The sequence below is a fragment of the Artibeus jamaicensis genome, unplaced genomic scaffold, assembly GCF_021234435.1.
Source record: "Artibeus jamaicensis isolate MK-2021 breed Jamaican fruit bat unplaced genomic scaffold, CSHL_Jam_final contig_1940, whole genome shotgun sequence".
Classification (NCBI taxonomy): Eukaryota; Metazoa; Chordata; class Mammalia; order Chiroptera; family Phyllostomidae; genus Artibeus; species Artibeus jamaicensis.
The window spans coordinates 86510-114212 of NW_026521396.1; the positions used below are offsets into that span (position 1 = coordinate 86510).

General features: G+C 39.8%; 1 protein-coding gene across 5 annotated transcripts; it reads left to right on the forward strand.

Annotated features, from left to right (window-relative positions):
* The first annotated feature begins 3678 nt into the window (after positions 1–3678).
* On the forward strand, positions 3679–27248 carry LOC119055626 (tripartite motif-containing protein 5-like). Of its 5 annotated transcripts, none has more exons than XM_037153871.2 (8): positions 3679–3744; positions 13601–14081; positions 14664–14759; positions 15386–15616; positions 21505–21527; positions 25513–25613; positions 25891–25917; positions 26237–27248. In XM_037153871.2, exons 2-8 carry the CDS (start codon positions 13665–13667, stop codon positions 26893–26895), a joined length of 1554 nt encoding a protein of 517 aa, XP_037009766.2. In that variant the 5' UTR covers positions 3679–3744; positions 13601–13664; the 3' UTR covers positions 26896–27248. The 5 variants fall into 5 exon arrangements, with proteins under 5 accessions (XP_037009766.2, XP_053528074.1, XP_037009765.2 ...); XM_037153870.2 differs by having other exon boundaries at positions 3685–3815; XM_037153872.2 differs by having other exon boundaries at positions 3685–3815; positions 13605–14081.
* The last annotated feature ends 455 nt before the right edge of the window (positions 27249–27703 follow it).

Below are 27703 nucleotides of genomic sequence, written 5' to 3' on the forward strand. Positions count from 1 at the left end.
AAATAATTTAAAAACTGAAGAAAATGTTAAAATGTATGCAGGAGAAAAAATAATAAAAAAGAATGAGGTAGAATTCACCTCAACATAGTCTGGTGTTTGCCTACTGTTTTCTCCTTCTAGATTGTTCTCTGGTAATGTCAGATAAGGTCCCAGCCTAGCTTTAGGAAGTCTGTTTTAGGCTACAAGTGATCCACAGTTTGTGTCTGTCTCCTTCATGATGGCTGGTCCTTGTCATTCTGCCCTGCTGGGTTTTTATCAGCACAAGGCCTAGGGTTGCTTCATCTTCCTGGCTCTCCCCTGGGAGGTGCTGTTCAGTCTTCAGGGAAGATGGTGGGTATGTGCACCATCTTCCCACTCCTGTACCACAAGTCTTGATATGTCCCAGATTATGTCCAGTAATGTATAGTTTCTGGTGAATTAACTGTCCATTTCATGTGAGGGACTAATCTGTGTAAAAGAATCAGCTCTTTCCTGCTTGGTGCTGAGAGTATCTCTGTACAATAGCTGAGGCTAGGTGGGACCCTAAATACCCCTTGCTGCTCAAATTTCTAATCTTTCTGCTCTGCTGTTTTCGGTGGAATAGGGTCCAAGGATGAACGAGTACAGCTTTCACATCTATTAAAAGTTCAGAGAGGGCTCATGTGGAGATTATTTTTATTTCCTATGTGGATATGCACTAGCAGGGGGTTCTTGAGCTTGGCCATACTATTCTATGTAGCTTTCAATCCTGTAGGTGGGGTTTAGGCACACCTTCTTCTTCCTGGAGCTTTGAACTCTGCAGTGTGAGTGACCTGCCTGACTGCAAAGAATCTCAGGTGCTCAGGTCTTGCCCATCTAGTTCCCAGCCCACTTCTCTCACAGGAGCCTCAGACCTGATCTCTCCATTTGGTGCATAGTTATCCTCTTGCCAGGTGCACTGGGTGGGGCCCTGCAATCAGTTTGCCATACAGCTTTCTAATCTTCCTGCCTAACTGGATTCTGTGGGTACAAACCCTGCATTTTCAGTCTGGTTTATTTGCTGAAAAGAGCAGCTGCACATACATGCAGGTTTCCTGTCCAGCCACATTTAAGTTCCCCTTTTAAAAACTGTCTATGTGGCACACGCACTACAGGACCAAGTCACTCCAGTTCTCCATATCCTCAAACCTCCCCAGAAAGTAGAGTCTCACTCTCAGTCAGGGCTGGCTGCAGCCTGCCACTTTGTCTGACAGTTTTAGAAGATAGAATTTCTCTCTGGAACTATCCTGGTTGATACTGCAGCTATGGATGTGTTGCTTATTGTGTGTGTGCAACTTGAATCTCTCAGACTCTGTGCATCTTCCTAAGTCTCTCCTGATTAGGGATGGTGGTTCCCTGTGCAGGACTTGGGCCTCCTGCTCCAGGAATGGAGGGAGCAACTAAGCAGCATTTTCCATCTGGTCTCCCCTGCTGCAGGCACCTCACACAGGGTATTTTCTCTTCAACTTATAAAATCTCTTACCAGATGGTACAAAGCATCCTCTGCACTCCTTGGCTTCAAAAATTCATATCAGCTGAGATTCCACTGATTGTTCAGGTCACTTGTCAGAAGATCAGCTGAAATTCTGTTCTGGGAGCATGAGCAAGTGGGCTCATCTTCCACCCACTCTGAGGCCATCTTCCTCCTCCTTTTCTTCTTAAGTCCCTTTAACATGTTTTATAATACTGATTTGGTGGTGATGAACTCCACCTTTTTCTAACCTGGGGGGTTCATTATGTCTCCTATTCTGAAGGATAGTCTTGCTTGCTAGACTAATCTAAGTTGTAGGTCCTTGCTTTTCATCACTTGAATGTTTCATGTCAATCCCTTCTTGCCTGTAAAATTTCCATTGAGAAATTAGCTGATAGTCTTACAGGATCCCCCTTTTAAGTAACTAACTACTTTTTTGCTTGCTGCCTTTCAGATTCTCTCTGTGTATTTTTCATTTCTCACTGGGTCTTTTTCATGCTTTCTATCTTCTTATTTTTACATTTCCTATCTCCTTATTGAAATTCTCACTGAGATCACCTATTTTTCTTCCCCTAAGCTGAGTGAGCAACTATATAAAAACTGCTTAGGATTCTTCATCTGTCAGATTGCTTGTTTCCATTTTGTGTAGTTATTTTTTGTGAAGTTTTGTCCTGATGTTTTTGCTGCCTCCCCATGTTTATATCTGTATATTGTGTATATTTGTTAAGTATCTCCATTTTGGCAGAGTGGCCTTATATAGTAGGTGTCCTTTAGTATTTCTGTTTACCTGAACAGAGTGCTCCAGGGGTGTTGCTTCTGTGGGTTGTGTGCCTCTTCTGTTGCATTGCTGTTGGTGAGCTGGTGGATGGGATTGATCCTCAGAATGAGTGGCTATGAGGAATAGCATTTACTACAGTGAACAAGCTGACTCCATGGTGAGATCACTTTAGTGGACTCTAGTGCCTGCTAAGTCCATCCTTTGGAAGTGCCATTTGTGGTGCTAATTGGTTGGTGCTCAGATATGGTTTGAATCTGGCCACCAGATTTTTTGGTTCTTGGGCCTCTTGGGAGGGGCTCTGGTGTAGGCCAAGGTCAGCCACTGCCTGTTTCTGGCCCAGCACCACTTGGTAGAGGCTCCAAAGAGATGTGAGATTGATGGTTGCTTGTGCTGAGCTTGGAGGTGCCTTAGAGAGATAGTAATATGTAATTCATTATTTGTACCTTCATTTTATTCATTTTTATCAGTTCTGGATTTGGTGGATGGTTTAAAAAGGAGAAAATGTTTTGCACAGGAAGTGGGGGAATTGAAAAATCATGGAGGTGTGTGTTACCTGGTGAAAGACTATACTTGAAGAGCACCATCTGTTAACCTCTATGTTCTTCATTACCTACAATTGTGCCAGTTTCTGATAACATGTCACTGGTACAGTTGTACCACCATTGTGTCAGGAAGGGTTTCTCATCTGTCCTGCCTAGGTCAGGAACAAAAACTGATAATTAGCTGGTGGACCCCTAAGATTCAGTGCTATTGCCCTGACCATGTAGCCCAGTTGGTTAGAGTGTCATCCTGATACACCAAGGTCGTGGGTTCCATCTCTGGTCAGGGCACAAAAATGAAGCAACCAAAGAATGTATAAATATGTGGACCAACAAATCTCTCTCTAAATCAATTAATAAAAAATAAAAATATTCAGTTGTGTTGTGAAAACATTTTTTTCCAGTAGGCTCAACATTTTTCTAAATAGCAGCTCTTTGTAGCTGCTATTTAGGGAAAAAATAATATTTTCTAAAATGTCAATTTTTACCTTGTACAATGACAGCTGCTACCACTCAGCTCAATTTAACAGAGCTGTAACACCGATCACACTCTGTATTATGAAGGGCAGGTAACCAGGCTTTCTAGATCATGATTTCATTCTTAGTTAGTAGTTTAGGACATGAACATAAGATAAGCTTTAATAGTTATAGGATTAAATTAAAATTCTGAGTATTCAGGCGAGTGGTAGAATGTGTCATTAAAATTCACATTCTTATTATTCATTGAAATATTCTGCTAAAATAATTTGCAAGAGGAATAAAACACAGTGATTGAGTGCCCAGCTGATGTAGGTGCTAGAACATACTGAGGCATTAACTTCCCAAGTGTACCATGAGGTGGCACTGTTCTTAAATTCTGCTCTGCTTTTTTTAGTTGTTTCCACTCCTATGAATTTAACTTTCATTTCTCTTCCTTTTCCTGTGGGGAGCTCCTCCATGGAGAGCTGAACTCTGGCTTGGTGAGTGAATCTTGACCAGTCCTACACCTGATCTTCTCCACTGACTTTAGACTTCTGTACTTCTCCTGAAGGTAAGTGGGCCAGTTTCTGAGGAGAAAAGGAGGCTTTGAGGGAACAGATTGAATGTGTTTGGTGTCCGTAATGGTGGTTCTGAGCTGCTCTGCTTGCATGTGTTTTTGCTGAAGTGGCAGGTGAACCTGGAATCTTGGGGATAAGTGACCTTTAAAGAAGGGAGGTTTAGAAGGGCAGAGTCTTATTTGTTTCTTGGAGGGACCATTATTTCCCCAGGCTGTGTTACCCTCATCTTCTTGTTCTGTAGTTTTGACTTTCTGCCTTGTCAATTTGAAACAGAATACTCTCCCCCACCCCCACCCACTGCCAGGCAGATAATCCCTTTATCTTTTTCTCCAGTGATGTCTGTGAGATGGAGCCCTGGTTTCCTTCTTCATAAAGCAAAAGCTCTTGGGAGGGCTAGCTGAAATGAGAGCCTCTATCTGAATGCATGTGTGAGAAACAGGATCTCAGGAACTTGCCAGGAATCACCCCTTTTGTTGCTATTGTTGTACTCTTGTCCTGCTAACTTTTGGGAAGCTGTGCACAATCTCTCTGATAAATGCCTAGCCCTTTGGCAAGATGGATGAGAAAACCTGGATGGTCAGATTAGTGCCAATCACAGTAACTCTCCTGTGGTCACTCGTGTCTTTGTGCACCAGGCACAAAGAATTTGTTGTCCGCGGAGCGCCGTGGCTTATTCTACCTCAGTGTATCACATGACCCTCTGGTGTTCCTTCCTCTTTTTTTTTTTCTTTTTTTCTTTTCTCCCCCCCCCCCGTCTTCCCCCTCCCTCCCATTCCCCCCCCCCCCCCAGTCCTCATCTCTGTGTCTTTCATACTTGTTCCTCAAAATCCCTCCCCCTTTTTCCCCTTAAGTTCCCTTCCCTCTCCCCTCTGGTGTTCCTTCCTGTTTTTGATGTTTGCGTTCATCACCTAGACATACCCTTCTATTTGTTACTTCAGCCCCTAACTCAATTTTCCCTTGCAGTAAGCTAAGAAATAAAATTGGTAATTTTTCTGGAAAAAAACCCCTCTATTCTATTTCTTAAAATATTACAAAAAATTAGAATCGATGTTTAGCTTCAAATATACAGTATCATGATTACGCATTTACATGACCGAAAAAGAGATCACTCCGATAATTCTAGTACCCATGTGACACAATATGTAGTTAATACAATTATTAACTCTATTCTCTATAATGCACTTTATATCCCCTTGAAAATGTTCTTTGTATCTGAGTCTATTGTTATTCCTGATCATTTATTTTGTTTTTTTGTTTTGTAGATTCTACATACAAGTGAAATCATTTGGTATTTGTGTTTCTCTGTTTGCTTTATTTAATTCAGCAAAATATCTTTTAGGTCCATTCATGTTGTTGCAGATAGCAAGATTTCAGTCTATTTTAAAGTTGAATTGTATTTCATTCTATATAGCATCACTCCTTTATCCATTCATCTTTCAATAAACACTTTGGTTGCTTCCATATCTTGGCTATTGTAAATAATTCTACAATAAACATATGGATATATATGTCTTTTGGATTTAGTGTTTGGGTTTCTTCAAATAAATACACAGAAGTGGAATTGTTGGGTCCTTATCTGTTCTTACAGCTTTTATATTTAAGTCTATTTTGTCTGGTAGAAATATTGCTATCACAACTTTTCATTTGTTTTTATTTTCCTTTCAGTCTGTGTGTGTCTTTTCATTTGAAGTGAGTCCTTGGTAACAGTATATATAAAAGTCAATCACTGTGAATATTTAATACATTTGCATTCAAAGTAATTATTGATAGATATGTATTTATTGCCATTTTACTATTCATAATTTTTATATATTTTTAATTCTGCTCCTTAAAGAAGATGCTTTTATACTTCTTGTAATACTGATTGGGTGATGATTAACTTCTTTAGCTTTTTTTTTTCTGGGTAGCTCTTTACCTGATCTTCAATTCTAAAAAATATTTTTGCTGGGTAAAGTAAGAATGAATGTAGACTTTTGCTTTTCATCAGTATGAAATTTCCATGCCAATCCCTTCTGGCCAACAAAATTTCTGTTGATATATCAGCTGACAGTCTTATGGGAGCACCCCTCTAATTAACTGACTGCATTTCTTTTGTTCCTTCAAGATTCTCTATTTCTCTTTAACATTTGGCATTTTAATTATGATGTGTCTTGGTGTGGGCCTCTTTGGGCACATTTTGTTTTAGACTCTGTGAGCTCCTGGACTTGTATGTTGAGTTTCTTCACCAAGTTAGGAAAGATTTTAGCCATTATTTTTTCATGTATGTTTTCAATTTCTTTCTCTTTTCTTTTCTGGCTCTCCAATTATGTAAATGTTGTTATGCTTGAAGTTGTCCCAGAGACTCCTTATATGGCACTGTCCTCATTTTTTAGATTTTTTTTTTTTGCTGTTTTGATTGGGTGTTTCCTGCTTTTTTATCTTTCAAATCACTGATTTTATTCTCTGTTTCATCTACTCTACTATTGATTTCCTGTATGTATTTTTTTTTTATTTAGTGTATTCTTCATTTCTGACTGGGTCTTTTTTAGGTTTTCTATCTCCTTTGTTATTTTATTTTTTATTTATTTATTTTATTGATTATGCCATTACAGTTGTTCTATTCCCCCCTTCATTCCCCTCCACCCTACCCCCCATCCCCACCATTACCCCCCCTTTAGCTTATGACCATGTGTCTCAAGTTCTATAGATTCTATATTTCCCATACTATTCTTGCCCCCCCATCTATTTCCTATCTACCCTCTATGCTACTTATTTTCTGTACCTTCTCCCCTCTTCTCCTCCCACTCCCCTTTTGCTAACCTTCCTTGAGATCTTCATTTCTATGTTTCCACTCCTGATCTAGCTGTCCTTTTAGTTTGCTTTTGTTATAGGTGTGGTTGTTAATAACTGTGAGTTTGCTGTCCTTTCACTGTTCATGTTTTTTTAACTTCTTTTTCTTAGATAAGTCCCTTTAACATTTCATATAATAAGGGCTTGGTGATGATGAACTCCTTAAATTTGATCTTATCTGAGAAGCACTTTATCTGCCCTTCCATTCTAAATGAAAGCTTTGCTGGATAGAGCAATCTTGGTTGTAGGTCTTTGCCTTTCATGACTTGGAATACCTCTTTTCAGCCCCTTCTTGCCTGTAAGGTCTCTTTTGAGAAATCAGCTGGCAGTCTGATGGGAACTCCTTTGTAGGTGACTGTCCCCTTATCTCTTGCTGCTTCTAGGATTCTCTCCTTCATTTGAATCTTGGATAATATAATTATGATGTGCCTTGGTGTGTTCCTTCTTGGGTCCAACTTCTTTGGGACTCTGAGCTTTCTGGATTTCCTGGAAGTCTATTTCCTTTGCCAGATTGGGAAAATTCTCCTTTATTATTTGTTCAAATAAGTTTTCTACTGGTGGCTGTTCCTTTCCCCCTTCTGGCACCCCTATAATTTGGATGTTGGAGCATTTAAAGATGTCCTGGAGGTTCCTAAGACTCTCCTCATTTTTTTGAATTCTTGTTTCTTCATTGAGAATTCTTGTTCTCCAGGTTGGGTGGGGCCAGAAGTTGTTCTGGGTGGGGTCTCAGGGAATCGCCAGGGCTGGATGAACAGTGTTAGCCACATTTATGGATACTCAGATATTGTACCCATCTGGGAGCTCTGTGAAGTAAGGGCACAGCAAAGTAACAGCAGCTTTTGCCAGCACTTCTGTTTGGGAAAAATCTGCTTCTTCTCCCCATGTCCTGACAGAAAGACAATTCAGTTCCTCATCATATGTCCCTGGCACCTTCAGAGCTGCAGCCCCCATGCTGGCGCTCAGAGGTAGTGAGTTCAAATAAGTTTGTGCATGGGCCCTTTTAAGAGGAGGAAGCTGGGACTTCAGGAACCTCCATCTCAATCAGCCAATATCTCCTCTACTATTCACAACCAGAAATTATGGGGAATTCTCTTCCTGGTACTGTAACCCTGGGCTGAAACTTCTGGTATAGGGCTAATACCCCCAGTTCCTCAGAGGGACCTCTGAAGCTGAGATTTCCTCTAAATTTTTATCTGACATATGTGGGTGTGGGACCAGCCCATTCTGCATCTCCACCTTTCCTACCAGTCTCCATGTGGCTACTTCTTTATAGTCTTAGTTATTGAACTTTTGTTCACCTAGATTTCAGGCAATTCTGAATGATGGTAGTTCTGTAGTTTAGTTTTAATTTTTATGCCACTGTGGGAGATGTGAGCACCATGTATACCTACACTGCCATCTGGACTAAAAGTGGAAAGAACTCCATGTTAATTTCACCTTTGATCGTTTTGTACCTTGATATCTCTTTTACACATGTTTTGATGTGTATTTTCCTTCTTTTCAGAGGTGTGGAGTCTGTGCCTTATATGTGCACCATGTCCATATCTGATCTACGTTAATTGGCTCCTCAGGAGTTATCAGAGGTCTCAAATACAGGAAAAATAAATGTTTATAAATATTGAACATATTTTATTAAAATCACAAGAACAAGTGCATACACCTGTGGTATAAACTGTATTAACTTATACTGAACCTACAATCAATATTAAGTACCTACAAAAATTGTATCTCCAGGCATGAAAGAGAAGGTAATCATGCAGAAAGAAAAAGGTGTTATAAAACAAAATAAAAATTACTATGTTATAAGTATAAAACAATGAAAGAACAACAATCATAAATCAAAAGGGTTACGACAGAACAAGTTATCTATAAAACACTGGTAAAAAGCTTTGCAATTTTAAATAAATTTCAGATTAGGTCTCAGTGTGGGAAGATTATTTTGAGTAGAGTCTTCAAGGAAATGATAAAACATGTCCTAACCAGAATCAGAAAGGTGGCAAGAGTGTGTTGTAGGGAAGTTAGGCTGACAGGGCGAAGAAATAGAAAGGGATATGTAATGTAACCTACCTAGACCATGATAAAATTATTTGCTGACAGAGGGCTGCTCTGTGCACAGGGAAGAACCCCAGAACAAACTGTGCTATTTAGATATCTCATTTACATAGAACATACCTAAATGGAATTCTGGATGAAACTTGGACTTATAAAGTTTGACCTCCCCTTCGTGGAGGGAAACGTAATTATGTTGCTACCTGAATCTGTGTCTCCAGGCTGCAGCTCCTTTTGTTCCAATACATACTTTTTATTCTTTATTACTATCTGAAGTTAATTTTTGTATGCATTTTTTACTCCATCGTGGGAAGGACAGATAGTCCCTGGGGCTAGGAGACAGGGCCTGCTGACATGGTTCTTCAAGTGTGCTCTAAGTGATATCTTTTGCAGATACAAGAGGTACTTTATTCCTGTCACTTCAGTCTTTTAAGAAACCACACTAAGAAAATGTGTGAAATTTTAGTAAGCACTAAGCAGAGCATGAGCAGAGTAGGAATGATGGGCTGGGTACGTAGGGTCACCAGAGTAGAGAGCCCCAGGTATCTAGCAATGGCAAAACTACTATCTCTTGCACAACCACCTGCTCACCCCTGGAAATAACATTTAGGCCTCAGGTGTGTTTCAGCTTCAGGCCCAGAAAGGCAGCAAGGCCAGGCAGAGCAATGCCATGGAAGACATCCAGACCAGCTGCAATGACTAATCAGCCCCGTCCTCTAGTGCTGACCAATGTGTTGAAAACTAGACCCTGAGGAGACACATAGAGAAAGCTGATGAGTATTCCATTGAGACCCTCCCCTGAGAATTCAGAAAAAAGCCCCCAGGACTGAGGACCCAGTGAAGCTCTCTCTCTATGGAGCAAGCCTGAAGCTTTTTTCACCCCCTTCTTTTCCAGGGATCTCACTCTCTTCCCTGAACATGCCTGAACCTTTTTTTCTTTTCCTTTTTAAAAAATTGCCGTTCAAATAGTTTTCTGCCTTTTACTCCCATCCCAGCCCACCACCCCCAGCCCTCTCCACCTCCCTCCCATTTCTACCCTAAACCTTTCTTTTCTTTTCTTTTCTTTTCTTTTCTTTTCTTTTCTTTTCTTTTCTTTTCTTTTCTTCTCTTTTCATCTATCAAGGCACATGTCTCTCTCCTCTCTCTCTCCCCGCTTAAGCTCCAAGGGCCCTACTTTTGCCTCTGTAACTTGTTTCTTGAGCCATTTCTCCTATAGTTTCCTTCTTCTACCTCTGTGATTTTCTAAATAAAAATTTTTTAATGATTTGATTCTTGGCTCTGAATGCTTCTCTTAACCAGAACTCAAGTACCAAGGTTGCTAAACCAAGGTCCAGTCTGTCTCCATTGGTTAAAAACTGGTGCCATTCTTGCTATTTACAAAACTACCATTGTTTATGTAAGCCTAGTAATGACAAAGAACCAATTACCTTGTAATAGTCCATGAACACAACTTCCAGAGGCCTAAAACAAGCATAGTAAGTTATGAGTTACATGTCACTTATGACAATTAAGGTCTATGATAACTGGCATTTAAAGGTGATATAAAGTCTCTGTAGTCCAAATGTATTTTACACATTTGTTCATTTTTACTGTCTGTAATGTTGCCTTACAAGGCAGCCAAACTTCCAAGTTAATGTAACCCAGTAGGTGCCCCTGGCCCCGATTCTCTGAAAAACAACAGCAAAAACCAGCCTACTAGATGAATAAGCCAATATTACCTTTATCTGACGTTGATCCTTCGTTCCCACATGATCTAACCCCCCTCCTGTCTTTTTACTTCATGGTATGTCTCACTCTCTCATCCCCTGCTCTCTGTTTCTTTTATCTCCTTGTCCTAAAAGCTGTCATCATCTCTCCCCTGGGCAACAGCACGTGCATCCTCCTCACCTTCCCAACTCCATTGTCAAAGTAAAAATGTCAAAACTTGGAGAGTTTTTTTAAAAGTTTATTTGAGCCAAACAGAGGATATGCCATGAAGCAAGACCACAACAGACTGAGAAAAATACTTCCTAGAAAGGCAGTTTTCAGCTTCTTTTACACATTTGAAATTAAGCAGCATAGTAAGGAATATTACACAAAAGTTGGCAAAAGAAAGGCAGGAATTACAGAATAGTTAAGACTATGTACTCTCTTGAGGGTGGTCACACTTCTGAGAAGTCTGAAAATGGGACATTTTGAAGGTACACAGAAACTGTGCATTTAGGCAAAGATAATCTTTTAAGTAAATAAGTTATGTGCCTGGGGGTGACTTACCCAGTTAGGAATTTATGATCAGATCACCCTATGAGGTAACTATCCATAGAACCTCTCTCTCAGCTACTACAACTCACATTGTACAGCCTGCAAGTGCAGAGCCAATCACGTTTCCTGTGTTCTCTGGTGGGAAAATACGGATAATATCTTTTGGTCCTGGAAAGAGTACCTAAATGTTACATATTGGGGAAACGCCATATATCATGGTCACTATAGGCTCGTGTGATATCAAAGGCCTGGCACTTTTGTGCACACTGGCCATACTAGCATTTACAAACTAAGACAAGGTGGTATATATCTTCCATAAACAGGTCATTTCCTCTACCTAATACCTTTTTTTCTCTTCCTCAGTTTTTCATCTTTTTCATTGGTCAATCCAACTTTTATGTTTTCAAGCTAGAGTTATTGGACAACCCTTTATCTGCCCCCATTATTGGATTTTGCAACAGAATGCACATCTCTCTTTCGGTGTTTTTTACATCATCTTGTTTGCACATATATATGACTGTCTAATTTACTATTTATTTTCAGGTGAATGTCAAGGTCCTAGTGGTTTAATAAGCTCTCTGTTTAGACTCATTGTGCTGTTTATAAATATTAGCCCAGTTATTAGCATGTAATTCACTGTCAGTGATTGATACGTGCACTGACAAGTAGTGCCCGCAGCATCATGGATGAGACATGAGACAAATTCACATGGACTACTGAGTCCTGTGGAGGAAAAGGGCCCTCAAGGGGGGAGAGCCTCAGAATAGCCTCGCCACACTCTCAAGGGGAGAGCAGCTCAGAGCAGCCGGGCAACTCTCTCCAAGGGAGAGAGAGCTGCTGCAGCGGCCAGGCAACTCTCTCACCAGGGGAGAGAGTGCCCTGACCCTTGCCTAGTCAGGCTTTTTTATTGGGATTTTTGCACAGGAGTTCAGGTATAGCTTATTAATCATTGTCAAGCAGTAAACAGTAGATAGGATACAAAGAACAATTGGGGTTTCTTCTAAATCAGGGCCTGTCAGCTAAAATAGAACTTTGAGAACATAAACTCTTCTTCTGCTTGGGCCCTTATTATCTAACTAAAAGCAGTCTTAAATAAAGCAGGTGTCACAGGGTTTCACATATTCCTTCTCAGGCCTAATTACCCAGGGAGCCTGCCATTCCCAGCACAAGGCTTGCGCCTCCTTCCCCATCATAGGTTTTTATTTTTATTTTTAATTTTTTTATTATTATTATTTTTTCCCCATCATAGGTTTTTAGGCTTAAGTGGATTAGAGCCAGGAAGCGCTTCTCCCAGAGGACATGGGGACTTGGGCTTTGTCACAGCTGGCGGGGGGGGGGGCGAGGGTCCATCACTCCCTCTTTGTCACAGCCCCCCAAATCCTTCTATGATGGCCTCCCAAGTGATCATGTATGGCCTAGGTTGCCCCTCCTCTGAGGGGTCTCACTTGTCTCTGACCATCCAACCATATTTTAGGGGCAGGGAGATGAAGCAGGGACAACATCTGCTGCCAGAGACAAGCCTTGTCTCCTCAGTGGCTGGCATTCTGCAGGTCGCACACTCAGCCTTAAATGTTTGCAATTCCTGAAACCAGGCAGGGCGGTCCCCAAAAGTGATAATCTGTTGAATGATCTTTCCTAGTATTTGGAGACTTTTTTCTCAAGACTGACATTAATTTCATCTGTTTCTCTGTTTTTAGATGTGTGACAGAATCCTATGAGTATATTTGTACTATTTCATTTCCTACCATCCACATACATGCATACATTTTATCTCCTATAAATGTCCTTGGCATACTTCCAGACCAAGCTGAAATTTCACTCTTTATAAGCACAAGACTCCCAAAAACCTCCTAGCTGGTCTGTGTCCCTTCACTACCACCCCTTTCCCCATTTGGGTATTAATTGGGTCAATGAGGTTACCTCAGTTTGTCATTGGTTGATTCAGTGGAGTAGGAATAGATCTCTGAAGGGAGATCCCAAATATTATTTTCATTTCAACTCTCTGTATTGAAGGTAATGATTTTCTTAATTCACTTACTATTTCTATATATTCATCTGATAAAGAGTTTGCTTTGGCTATGTGTGCAAACACATTGTCACATAGTGTGTCATGATAATAAGAGAAGTTGTAAATGTACAATAAGTGATGACAATGGTTAAACTGTAAACAAGCAAATCAAAGCAGGTCTTTCTGATAAACAAACATGTCAGGAGGAGAGTGAGCCCTACCGATATTGGGGACAGCACTGCCTGCTGAGAGAAGAGCTGATATAAAAGCCAGGAAGCATGAGTAGCTTGGTGCTTTTATTATCCAGGGTGTGCATGGCTTAGGAAAAAAGAATCAAGAGAGATGGAGAATCACACAAGCACTTTGGTAGAAAAAGTGTCAGGCCATTGTTTTTGTTTTTTTTTTTTTAGTAAAATAATAAAAATAACAATTTCATATGTAAAGTAATAATTTATCATTTGAGATGATCCAGAAATTAAGTGTTTGAAATTTTTATGCAAAACTTTTATAACCAGGTTTCCAACTTTTCCCCCTTGTTTCTATTCTTTTATTTTCTTCAATTTTGGTCACTGCCCACTTTGATTTCTAAACAATTATCATGATTTACTCCTAATTCTCTTACTCTGCTCCCTTTTAACCTTTGACACAAAGTCAGGATCTGTGAGCAAGAGAAACTTCGGACACCAGTACAAGTAGGAGAAGGAGAGCAGCTGCGATGGCTTCAGGAATCCTGATAAACATGAAGGAGGAGGTGACCTGCCCCATCTGCCTGGAGCTCCTGACAGAACCTATGAGCCTGGACTGTGGGCACACATTCTGCCAAACCTGTATCTCTGCAAACAAGGAGTCCATGGTCAGTGAAGGAGAGAGCCGCTGCCCTGTGTGCCGAATCAGGTACCAGCCTGGGAACCTGCGGCCTAATCGGCATGTGGCCAACATAGTGGAGATGCTTCGAAAGACCAAGTTGAGCCCAGAGGAGGAGCAAAAGACAGATCTCTGTGAGCGCCATGGAGAGAAACTCCTGCTCTTCTGTAAGGAGGATGGGAAGTTCATTTGCTGGCTCTGCGAGAGGTCTCAAGAGCACCGAGATCACCACACTTTCCTCATAGAGGAGGTTGCCCGGGAGTACAAGGTAACAGACCAGGATGGAGGAAAGACAGGGCAGAAAATAGTACTTGATGGGAAATCTCTACTTTGCATTTGGCTTTAATTACTTTGCTAATATATTCTTGAGTCCTGTCATCACATTTCTCCCTATGCTCAGCTTCCAAGGCCAGAAGGACTTTTCTGTGCATTCCACACAATTATAAAATGATATGGAGACTCAAAATCAGAAGTCGATATTTTTATAGCTTGTGCTAATAAGTGGAGGTTTAGTGTCTAAGCAAAGCTGTCATTGCCCCTTTGAACAGGAGGAGTAAGTGGGCAGCTGGGTGGATTCATGCCTAAGTTCTCTCCTTACTACTAAATCAGGTGTCTTCTTCAAGGACACAGAGGATCAGTCTTCTGACATGGGAATGATAGTTTCTATCACCTAAGTCTTAGAGAAAATATTCAGGCATCAGGTTTCTTGTAAGTCACAGATTCTAATTGTTGTTTCATAGTTACTGTATACTATAGTTTCTTCAGACATTGGCCTGATTTTCCCCCTTTGTCCTCTATTTTGATGCTGAAAAAGTTCATAGCTTGACTCTGATGTGGTTCCTCTTCACAGGAGAAACTCCAGGCAGCTCTGGACAGGCTGAGGGCTGAACAACAGAAAGTTAAGAAGTTTGGCACTGACATCAGAGAAGAGAGAACTTCCTGGGAGGTAGGAGGAGACTCCTCTTGAGGGAGTTAGACAAGGATCTGGGTAGATCTCAGTCCCAAGGAGCTCCCGTCCTCCTGTTCCCTGACAGTTGGTATGTCCAGAGTTATTGATTAATCATTCTTTATCCTTTTCCTGAGAGAGATTGTGACTGAGAATGAACCTGTCACAAATTAACACAGATATTTGTAAGTTAGTGATTCTCATAGAGAGCCTCTCTGGGAAGGATAGCTAGTGACTTCTCTGTTTATTTTTGTTGTTATTTTGAGCATTTAACTCTTCCAGGGGAAAACAATTGCCAATGTCTCATGGCTCTTGTTTTCTGGTTCTCAGTGTTAGGTTGAGGATGAGGGTCATGAGTAATGCAGGAGGCATGACAGTCCTGCACAGCTATGTGAAAGCTGAGCCACACCCAGGGTTCCATTGTGGTGCAGGGTTGGCCTGAATAATGCAAATCAGAGGCTAATATTTTAAAATGTGATTAGTTCCTATAGGAAATATAGCCTCCCCAAGAATTGCTCCTCTACTTTTATCTCCCTTCTCTGTGAGAACTTCCTAATCAAATACTTTTTCTGGCTCCCAGTCTGCCTAATTAAGTGAGTTCCTTTCTATCTTTCTCATTCCTAAAGAATCAAATAAAAAGTGAGATCCAAAGTGCCCAGGATTGTTTTAAAAAAATGAGAGACGTCCTGTACAGCAAGGAGCAAGAAGAAGTACAAAAGCTGGAGAAGGAAAAGAGAGATATTTTCAGTGACCTGGAACAGTCTGAGAGTGAGCAGGTCCAGCAGACCCTGTTGTTGAGTGATCTCATCTCTGAGCTGGAGCATCGGTTGCAGGGGTCAACAATGAAGATGCTGCAGGTAAGACTAGGAAAGAAGCGTTAGCATCTGAACTTGAAGAAAATGAAGACTAAATTTCCTGCACTGCTGTGCAGCTGTGCTGTTTCTGGTGGTGACACTGAGGTTCCCATGGTCTTGCAGTAAAATTTTCCTGCATTTCAGAGGTCATAGGAATAACTGTGCATGAGTAACAAGGAAAAATCTTGTTTTTTTTAAAATTAATGTATCAATTTCAGTGCAAAAAATTGACGATTGATAAAAGATCCATTGTGTTTAATTATATTCTATAGGCCCTTGTATCTATGATCTAGTATAGAATATTTTTAAGATACCTCTTCATGATCCAAGATTTTTTTCCTTAGAATAAGTTGAGATTTTTTCTTCTACTTCTGTGTTTTTCTGAGTAAACAATTATGAAGAATTGATATTTTTTTTAATTATTCAATACACTCACCACGGAAACCATCTTACTGTGGACTTTTCTTTTTGGAAAAGTTTAACTTTTTTTACTTGTATTAGGTTTTCTTTTTTTAAAAAAATATTTCTTTAGTCAATTTTTTAAAAGTTTCATGCAGCAGTTAAAAACATTTATTTTAATTTTAACTTTTAAAATTTTAATTGTTGTTCAAGTACAGTTTTCTGCCCTTTACCCCATCCCAACCCATCCCCCCAGCCCTCCTCACCTCCCTCCCACCTCCACCTGCCCCTTGTTATTGTCCATGTGTCCTTTATACTAGTTCCTTCAAACCCTTCCCCCCTTTCCCTGAAATTCCATCCCCTCTCTCCTCTGGTCACTGTCAGCCTGTTCTCAGTGTCAGTTTCTTTGGTTATTTTGCTTGTTTGTTTGTTTTGTTGATTAGATTTCTGTTAAAGGTGAGATCATATGGTATTTAACAATTTTTCATAATGTACATCATTGTAGAAATTTGTCCATTTTAATTTGTAAGATTTGTAAACATGATGTTAGTCATCATAGTCCCTTAGAATTTCTCTTATTTCTACAGTACTGCAGTGATTTTCCCTCTTTTATCTCAATATCGTTGATTTCATTTTATTTTTTGCCAATTTAATTATGTTTGGTTAAATTTATTGATGTTTTTCCAGAATAAACTATATTGTTTTATTAATTTAACTATTTTTAATATTTTTGTATGATTGATTTTGCTCTTATATAGTTCCCTTTGCTTGTTTAGATCTGTATGCACATGTGTATATGAGTATGTGTATATGTGTTTGTGTGTTGTATGCTTGTGTGCTTATTGTGTTTAATTTATTGTTCTCTTTATAGTTTCTTAATGTGATAATTTAGACCACTGATTTGAGAGAATCTTTTTTTATTTTTTGTTCAAGTACATTTGTCTCCATTTCACCCACCATGCGCCCCCACCGCATCCATCCCCGCATCCCACTCTCTAACCTACCTCCTTTGGCTTTGTCTATGTGTCCTTTATACGTGTTCCTTGACAGCCTTTTTCTTATTATCCTTTATTATCCCACTCCCCACTCCTCTTTAGTTACTGTCAGTTTGTTCTTTATTTCAATGTCTCTGGTTGTATTTTGCTTGCTTGTTTGTTTTGTTGATTATGTTCCAATTATAGGTGAGATAATATGGTATTTTCTCTTTTACCACATGGCTTATTTCACTTAGCATAATTCTCTCCATTCCATCCATGCTGTTGCAAAGGGTAGGAGCTCCTTTTTTCTTTCTGCTGTATTCCATTGTGTAAATGTGCCACAGTTTTTTGATCTACTCATTTACTGATGGGTACTTAGGTTGCTTTCTGCCCTTGGCTATTGTAAATTGTGCTGCTATGAACATTGGGGTGCATATAATCTTTTCTGTTATAGTTCTAATATATAAGTGCATTTAAAATTATATTCTCCACTTTTGATTTATTTACTTTTTAAATTTAATTATTTTCAGATTTTCTTTTTGATTACTTTATTGACTCTTGGGATATTTGAAACTCTTGTTTAACTTACAAACACTTGGTGTAAACTTATTCTGCTGTGTCTCATATTTAGTTTCTTTCTAATCAGGAAATATATTTTAGGACTTAAATCTATTAAATGTATTGATGCATGTTTATTACTTAAAATATTGCATGTCCAAAATTATTACATGAATTTAATTTACAAAGTGTGTTGTGCATTCATTGGGTGATGGGGTCTATAGATGACAGGTAAACCTGGTTCATACAGTTGGACATTTCATCTACATTCTTAATGATTTTTTTATTTCTATGTTTTAAAACTTTTTATTGTATTTTTCCATTACCACTTACCCTCTTTATATATTTATATCTTTGATTTTTTTCTTCTTGTTCTTAAGTCCCTTTAATATTTGCTGTAATACTGTTTGGTAGTGATGAACTCCTTCAGTTTTTTCTTCTCTGAGAAGCTATTTATGTCTCCTTGAATTCTAAATAGCCTAGAAATCTAGGTTGTAGGTCATTGCTTTTCATCACTTTCAATATTTCATGCCAATCCCTTCTTGCCTGAAAATTTTTTATTGAGAAATGAGCTGATAGTCTTATGGGAGCCCCCTTAGAGATAACTAACTGCTTTTCAGATTCTCTCTTTTTGGTTTTCATTTCTCACAGGGGCTTTTATGCTTTCTATCTCATTTTTTATGTTTCTAATATCTTTTTTGAAGTCCTCACTGAGATCATTTATTCTTCCCCTGAGTTCAGTGAACATCCTTATTAACCAGAGTTTAGAATTCTCTATCTGGTATATTGCTTGCCTCAATTTTGTTTATATATTTTTCTGAAGTTTTGTCCTCACCTTTCATTTGGGACATGTTTCTTTGGGTCAGCATTTTGGCTGCCTCCCCATGGTTATTTCTATATATTATGTATATCTGCCAAGTCTCCTCATCTTGGCAGGATGGCCTTATGTAGTAAGTGTCCTTTGCAGCATCCCTGTTCATCTGAACTGGGTGCTCCAGGGGTTTCGCTTGTGTGGGTTGTATGCCTCTTCTGTTGTAGTTGAGCTTGATTACTGTTGGCAAATTGGTGGGTGGGATTGACCCTCAGGCTGAGTGCATTTGAAGAATAGCATTGGCTATAGCATTGAACAAGCTCTTGTAATGGTGATGACTCAGTGGAGTAGGATTCACTTTAGCAGGGCTCTAGTGCCTGCTGAATCCACCATTTGGGTGTGTCATTTGTGGTACTAGTTGGGCAGTGCACTGGTGTGTTCGGAAGCTGGCCACCAGATTTTTTGGTTTGGGGCCTTAGAGGGCCTCTGGTGTAGGCCAAGGTCAGCCACTGCCTATGCGTGGCCCAGTGCCTCCTGATACAGACTCCAAGGAGGTCTGGGGTTGGTGTTTGCCTGTTCTGGGCTTGGAGATGCCTTGAAGAGGTGCTGTGGTTAACCAAGATCAGATGCTACTACTGTCTGTGTGCAGCTGCTTAGCAAGAATTAAAGGGCATCTGAAGTCAGCCACTGATTGTTTGCTGTTTGTGGACCTTTAAGAAGTTTTAGGAAAGTTAGGGTGTTGGCTGGCAGGTGTCCCTGTATTTCTGAAAGAGATTTGGCCAGAGGTTTTAATTGTGTTTGGTGGAGTCTCAGAAAATCACTAGAATGGAGCAAGAGTCGTGTTAGAAGAGTCTGGGGTTAATGAAGACTCAGATTTGGCATTGACCTGGGCCTACAGGCCATGTGAGGGCAGGGCTCAACAAGAGAAAAATGGCACCTGTTGGTACTTTAGTCCCTGGGAGTTTCCTGTCAAGCCCTCCACCTGAAGCCAGACAATTCAGTTTCTCTCTGAATGTCTCTGGCCTTTGCAAGACTCTTCCCATATTCTGGGGCATAAGACAAGTGTTTGTGAGGGAATCACACCATGCTAGGGCCCTTTAAGGAGACACTTGGTTTGCATCAGCCCTCTATTACATGTGGACTGAGACTGCTGATTTTCACAGCCAGATCATGTGGGGACTCCTCTTGGTACTTCTGTCTCAGCTTGCTGTGGGGCTGGGACTCCTCGTTCCTCAGTAGGACCTCTACAGCCAAGATATTTCTCTCATTTCTTAACCTCCACATGTGGGTATGGTACCAGCCAGTTTAGTCTCTGCCCCTCTTACCACTCTTGAGATGGCTTCTCCTTTATATCTTTAGTTATAAGAGTTCTGTTCAGCTTGTCTTTATGTGGTTGCTGGAGGAGATGAGCATAGCATTTACCTACTGCACCATTTAAATGAGAATTCATCTTTTTAGTTTTGCCATATTTGTATCTTTGAACCCAAAACACATCTGTTGTAGATAGCGATAATTGTAATTGCTTTTTATCTAGTCTGACAACCTCTGCTTTTTAGTAGGTGGATTAAGACAATAACATTTAACACAATCATAGCCCTATTTAATTTATGTTATTATTTGCTTCTACATGTTGCCTGCTGTTTTAATTGTGCTCTTTCTCATTGACAGCTTCTTTTGAGTTAAATAGATATTTTTAGTATAAAATTTTAAGTTTTACTATTTTCTACTTTTGTGGTGTTTGCTTTTCTATTTACAACATGTATCCTATTTTCTCATGATCTACTTCAGATTAATATTAAATTAATTCCAGTAAAATACAAATACTAGCATCTAACATTGCTTTATATTCTTCCAGCAACAATACAGAGATGGTTTTACATGGGCATTTGATCCAGAGCAGGCCAGTGCCATGAGGGCCTTGGAACTGGATATAACTGAGAAGACAAATTCTATTTTTTTCAGGAATTTATTAGAGGAGACACATGTTTTCTTCATGAACTGAGGATAAAGTCAATATAGAAGCATACATAGAATTGGAGAATGACATACACCAAATCTTGATGACAGTGTTGGAGCTTCAAAACTAAACTTTGATTAAAGTCACAACTGTCCCCCAGATTCCTTTTCTCTACTTCATCCACTTTTAATTGTTTTTGTAATATACAACAACAAAGCCCTCACACAGAGAGCAAAGTATGTTTTTGTGTGTGGACCCATAAGTTGGCTTGCTTTTTGGTGTCATGGAAGAAGTTAGTCTGAGATAAAAAGAACAAATATATTAGAACTCGTGTTCAAAAAAATAAATGAGCAATGGTAAATACATTCACATGACTAAAAACTGTTAACAGTGTGTACTGAACTGGCTTGGTAGAGAGTGAAATGTAGGTAAGCATTGTAATGTTGATGACAGTGACTAAGTGGATATTGGTAACATAGACAAAGGGGTATAAAGAAGGAGGCAATTTGGTTGGTGAAGTGTAAGGTACATATGAGACATCCTAAGTTACTGGTTTCTGTGGCTTCTTTTTTAGGGAATATATTAACCTGGATTTAAGAGACAAAACTGAGTAAAAATAAAGGCTTGGAAATCAATTGCACATGTGTGTATTTAATTTAGGGACTGAATGAGGTCAATTATGGATATTGTATAAAATAAGAGACTTGAGAAAAGCCTACACTAATACATTTTTTTTGCTAGTACCCTTAGCAAAGGTCAAGTTCTTGAGGAATACTATAATTACTCATCTTTGTTTCTCCCACTTATGGCATAATGTTTGACAAATAATAGTGCATCACTTTACATTCACATTGAATGAATTAACAACCATGAATTATTCAAATCATCTTAACGGGAGCCTTATGAACATGGGAAAAATATCTTGGACCTGATGTTTTCTTCCAAGTCTTATCACCAGGTACTGAAAGATCATGTTGTACTTCCACAAGGGTCAAAATTCTTTTTAAATTGTAGGAAACCTGGCAACTTTAACTGAGCCTTCTGGAATAATTGACCTGGGTCTTGTCTTTAATTTTTGGCCCACATTGGGACCATATCTATTCCCATCATATCACAGGGTGGTGGGGATGAGTTGAAGCTTTGTAAATGAGGAGGCTTATTACTTATTTACTTATGTTTTTCTCTTTAGGATGTGAATGGCATCTTGGAAAGGTATGTGTGGAGACCAGAGATGAACTTTTTGTGGTATCAAATAAGGTTTAAAGCCATTAAAGTTATTTGGTGGGGTTTTTAAGTATATTTTATTGAGTGTGCTATTACATTTGTCCATTTTTTTCTCCCTTTCATCACCTTCACCCTGACCCCCTTCCCTCCATCATTCCCCCCTTAGTTCATGTTAATGGGTTGTACATGTAAGTTCTTTGGCTTCTCCATTTTCTATACTATTCTTAACCTCCCTCTGTCTATTTTGTGTCTACAATTATGCTTCTTAATCCCTGTACCTTTCCTCCCATTATCCCCACTGAACCTCTCCGCTGATAACCCTCCATGTGGTCTCCACTTCTGTGATTCTATTTCTGTTCTAGCTGTTTGCTTAGTTTCTTGTTTGTTTGTTTGTTTTTGTTTTATTGGTGGGGAGAGGGGAGTTCAATTGTTGATAGTTGTGAGTTTCTTGTCATTTAACTGTCATAGTCTTGATCTTCATTTTCTTAGACCCTTTAACATTTCAAATAATAAGGGTTCAGTGATGATGAACTCCTTTAACTTTACCTTATCTGGGAAGCACTTTATCTACCCTTAAATTCTAAATCATAGCTTTGCTGGGTAGAGTAATATAGGTTGTAAGTCCTTGCTTTCATGACTTTAAATACTTCTTTCCAGCCCCTTCTTGCCTGTAAGGTTTCTTTTGAGAAAGCAGCTGACAGTTTTATGGCAACTCCTTTGTAGGGAACTGTCTCCTTTCCTCTTGCTGCTTTGAAGTTTCTCTCATTATCTTTAATCTTGGGTAATTTAATTATGATGTGTCTTGGTGTGTCTCTCCTTGGATCCAACTTCTTCGGGATTCTCTGTGTTTTTCTAGACTAGCATGTCTAGTTCCTTTGCCAGATTGGGGAAGTTTTCCTTCATTATTTTTTCAAATAAGTTTTTAATTTCTCCTCTTCCCCTTCTGGCACCCCTATGATTCAGATGTGGAAATGTTTAAGAGGTCCCTGAGCCTCTCCTCATTTTTTTGAATTCTTGTTTCTTCATTCTGTTCTGGCTGAATGTTTATTTCTTTGTTTTGTTCCAAATCATTGATTTGGGTCCTGACGCAATGCCAGCCCTCCTTGTTCGCAGCATTACAGATGAGATGAAATAAATTCACAAAGACTACCAAGCCCTGTGGAGGAAAAGGGACAGTGTGACTTCTCTCTCAAGGGGAGAGCAAGCTTTTGAGCACCTGGGCCCCCCTCTCAAGAGGAGAGTGCTCTAACCCTTGCCTTGACAAGTTTTCATTGGATTCAATTTGCATATGAATACAAGGTATATAGGTAAAGTTCATCAATTATTATCAGGCAGAAATGATTCAATGATAGATAACATCCAAAGAACTCTGAGGGCCTATTTTGAGTCAGTGTCAGATAGCTAAAGGGCAACAAAACTTTGGGGAACAAACTCACTTTCTGTGTGAACCCTTATTATTTAATTGAGAGCTTCTAAACAAAGCAGGTTTCACAGGATTTTACATATTTCTTCTTAGGCCTGATTGCCCTAGGGAACCTGCCTTTTCCAGCACAAGGCTGCATTCACCACCAGCATTGTTTCAGGCTTAATTTAGTTAGTGGGAGTAAGGCAGCCAAGAGATTAGGAGACTTTTTGCAAACAGAATGAGGCCTCAGGTTAAGCCAAGGGCGAGGGTCCATCACCCTTTTTCTGTACACCCTGAGTCCTTCCCTGGGGTCCTCATCACGGTGCCTGTCTTAGGTCGTCACCCCCCCCACCTACCTCCCCCCACCCCGTGAGGAATCTTACCTGTCATTGGCTAACCAATCAAACACTGGGGACCAGGAAGGGTAAAGTAAAAAGAGGAGAGGTGGCACTTCTGCCAGGGAGATAAGCTTTGTCTCCTTAGTAACTAAAGGTCCCAAGGTCGTTCACTCAGCCTTAGCCATGGGGGGCATTACAGCTCCTGAAAACAGGCAGGGCAGTTCCCAACGAGTCCAAGTTTCTTTCCCTTTGCTGTTGGTTCCCTGCATATTTTTCTTTATTTCACTTTGTATAGTCTTCACTTCTTCCTTTATTTTTGATCATACTCAGACATTTCTGTGAGCATCCTGATTACCAGTGTTTTGAATGCTGCATCTGATAAGTTGGCTTCCTCCTCATTGCATAGTTCTTTTCCTGGGGTTTTGATGTGTTCTTTCATTTGGGCCATATTTCTTTGTCTCAGTCCACCATTTACATTGTAAGGGGAGGAGCCTTAGGTATTTGCCAGACCAAGGCAACTCACTTCACTGCATTGTGGAGCTCTATGTGGGGGGGAGGGGTCAGAGAGGGAACATTGCCACTTGCTTGGCTCTCGCTCCACTTTCAGTCACTTCCCTCACTTTCCACAAGCAGATTGTGCTGATTCCTGGGTAGGCAGGCTTGTGTACATTCTAAGGTCCCATAGGCCCCTCCAATGGACTCTCTAGTGAAACTGGGAGTTTCTTCTGATGCTGCAAACTTCACAGGTTTTCACAGCCAGAGGTTTAGAAACTTTAGTTTCTTATACTGGAACCCTGGGTTATGCAGTCTGTCCCACTCCCCAGTTGTTCCTTCTGGCCTATCTGTACATGAATGTGGGGTATCTTGTTCTGCCATCTCCCACCTTTTCACCTGTCATCACTGTCCCATCTTCCCATCTCTGCCCCTCCTACCAGTCTGGATGAATGTTTCTTCTTTAACTCCTTGGTTGTCAGACTTCCACACAGTTCAATTATCTGGAAGCTCTGGTTGTTTTTTTTTGTTTTTAAATTGGTTGTTATCCTTCTTTTGGTTATGTGAGGAAGCAAAACACATCTACCTATGCCTCCATCTTGGCCAGAAGCCCTAAGGTTATTTGGTGTATAATTAGAGTAAAATATTGCTAAAGGGAGAAAAATCTGGGTGCAGTTTTATCTTAAATTTGTGTTCACATATTATGGTTTGCATGTTATATAACTGTTGAGACTGGACAAGATTCTATGGTAGGGAATTTAGGTTGGGGGACTTGCGGAGTTTGTGACAGCAGCACAAATGAGATGTTGCAGTATCAGATCCATGTGATTTTGGAAACTTTACTCATCCAGTGTGCCTGTATTTAACTGAGTATTTCATAGCTGCTTGATCTGTAGTGGGTAGGTTATGTCCTCTTTACCTGCCAAATACCCAGAATTGGAGACAACTCTTTTATATTTAAGTTTCTGTTCTGGGAATAGGAGAGTTCTAGTCCTTCTACATGGTTCTCTTTATTTTTCAAAAACAGACCCCAATCACAAAGAATATTTTGGTCTTGGTGCAAACAATTGATCCCTTTTGATCATGCATTTTTGAAGCCAGAATGAAAGTGCCACACTTTTTTGTCTAAATTTGCACACCTACCTGGCTGCATCAAGATCTTCAAACCCATGACATTTAGACCACTATTAGCATGGAATATGTGTCTTCTTTTCCAAGTATTACAATTTTCCCCAGAAAACCTGAAATGTATTCTTAGGGCCTCCCCACTGGGGAGGAGACTTTAAAGGTCCTGATGCCCTCCAGAGAGTGTTCCCTCACTTGATGTGTCTCAAACAACTAGGAGCTAGGTTCTGCAATCTCACTTTTGTGCAATATCCCTACACATCCATTCAGTGACTTTTCCTCACATTATGTTATTTTTACAAACAAAAGTTTTCCTTTAAAAAATTCATGTAAATTTATATGATTCTAAGAGTTAGAGATGTATAGGTTAGTTATCATCTTGAAAGGAATAAACTGTACTTCAGAGAGGTCAAGGCCTTTCTAAGAACACACAGCATGTACTGAAAAGTTGGACATGAGCACATTCCTTTGGCTACAGGGTCAAGTGTCTATTTTTTCCTTTCTCAAGGTCTACATGAAAGGAGGCTTAAGTGCTTAATGGGTTAAATATAAAGAATTCAGTAGTTTTGGAGAGACAAAAATGTAGGGATCTTTTCTTTTTTTGTCATCCTAGGAGTCAGACCTTCACTCTAAAGAGGCCAAAAATTTTCTCCAAGGAACAAAGGAGAGTATTCCAAGTTCCTGACCTGAATGGGATGCTACAAGTGTTTGATGGTGAGTAATGCTGAGCAAGTGGGTGGCTGTGGGATTCTTGTGATGGTGGGAGTTAAAGAGAGAGGAGGGTTCAGTTTCTAGGTGTGGATAGAGGAGACAAAGGAGGAGGGATATGTGATCATATTTAATGGGTAGAGGCCAGCTGTCCTATTCATCTCTCATTCTGCTGTTTACTATCTCACATAGCCCCCAGTCTCTCCCCTCACCTGGAGAAGAAATAGATTCTAGTGCTAACTCCTTTGCTTATATTTAATATTATATATTTTTTTCATTTTAGAGCTGGCAGATGTGCGCCGCTATTGGGGTAAGGAAAAATCACTGTATCATGAAGCCTCTGCCCTCATCCTCTCTCAGAATTTCGGGTTTCCTATTATGTTCCTTGTTTTAAGACCCAGGATCCCTTTCCCCCACACACATACACATTATGATTCAGCAGTTTTATACCTATAACCAAGAATAAAACTAATTCTTGGTTTTATTCTATTCCCAAGAATAAAACTAGTTCTTGTTTTTGGAAACTGGTTCTTTCCAAGTTTCTATTCATGCTATTCTCAATATCCCACTACAGTGTCACAAATACAAATATATCATATCCCTCACCCAACCCTGTAATTTTTCTACAGATCACATTACTCTGGACCCTCCCACAGACAGGCGAAATGTTGCCATTTCTGCAGATCTTAGACAAGTGAGATATGAATACCACTGTAACCCACAAGTGCAACATGACTTCTCTTTCATTCTTGGTAACCACGAAAATCGCTGCCATCAGGAGGGCAATAATGGTGTAGTCGGTGTACCATCTATCACATCAGGGAAACATTATTGGGAGGTAGATGTCTCAAACAAACGTACCTGGATCTTGGGGGTGTGTTCTCAAAAATCCCCTAGCCTCAATCTGTTGTATGAGCTCAATGGGATGTTTGTTCGTAGAAAAGTTCACATATCTCCACTTTTTACACTTCGTACTTTAGTTACAACCCCAGCCCCTAAAGGTGATGGTTATTGGGTTATACAATTAGTAAATGGATGTGAATATAATGCTCTTACAAAATTTTCCTTCTCTGATGTCTTCAAAGTAACCCTCAATCCAACTGTTCCTCCCCATCGTGTTGGCGTTTTCCTAGACTATGATGCTTGCACTGTCTCATTTTATAACATCACAAACCATGGATTTCTTATCTATAAATTCTCTTCATGTTCCTTTTCTCAGGAAATGTATCCATATTTCTCTCCTATGACATGTGATGTCCCCATGACACTGTGTCCTCCAAGCTCTTAAAGCCCTTATACTCTCACCCAGTTCTTTGTAGTGCCTCTGGCCTTGGGTGCACCTAAGGTGCTGAGCTTTTCTGCACTGTTCTCACCAACTTTTTACTGCTTCCTTCCCCCTTTTTTCATATCAACATCTTTCATTCAACAACAGAGTGTAAAATTTGCCCTGTGTCAAGCATATTTTCCTCAATGTCCTGTTTGCACTAGTAAAGAATCTTAATTTACTTTTTTCTGTCATCCCAAATAAAATTACCAATGCCTCAGAAAAAGACCTGTATGGCCCACATGTAATTTTGTGAGAATTAAGCAACAAATGTTTTCAATAAATTCCATCATTTTAAGCACATAAGCAGTAATCAATATGCTGTCTCTTCATTTTTTGTTTGCCTCTAACTGTGACTGAAATAAATGATTTTAAGAATACATATTATTGCCCTGGCTAGTGTAGCTCAGTGGATTGAGCACGGGCCTGTAAAGCAAAGGGTTGCTGGTTTGATTCCCAGTCAGGGCATATGCCTGGGTTGCAGGCCAGGTCCCCAGTAGGGGACACATGAAAGGCAACCACACATTGATGTTACTCTCCCACTCTTTCTCCCTCCCTTCCCCTCACTCTAAAAGTAAAAAAAAGAATACATATTATTTTACTCTCAACCTTATTGCCCTTACTTTGTTTTAAGAAATAAAATAACTTGATGAAAGAATTACATTTTTTAAAAAAATTAGCTAATTGTAAAATAAATGTTTTTACCATTTTTAGCTACCTAGTCTCCACACCCTCACCCCATGTTTCTGGAGTAATTCTATTTCATCGAAAT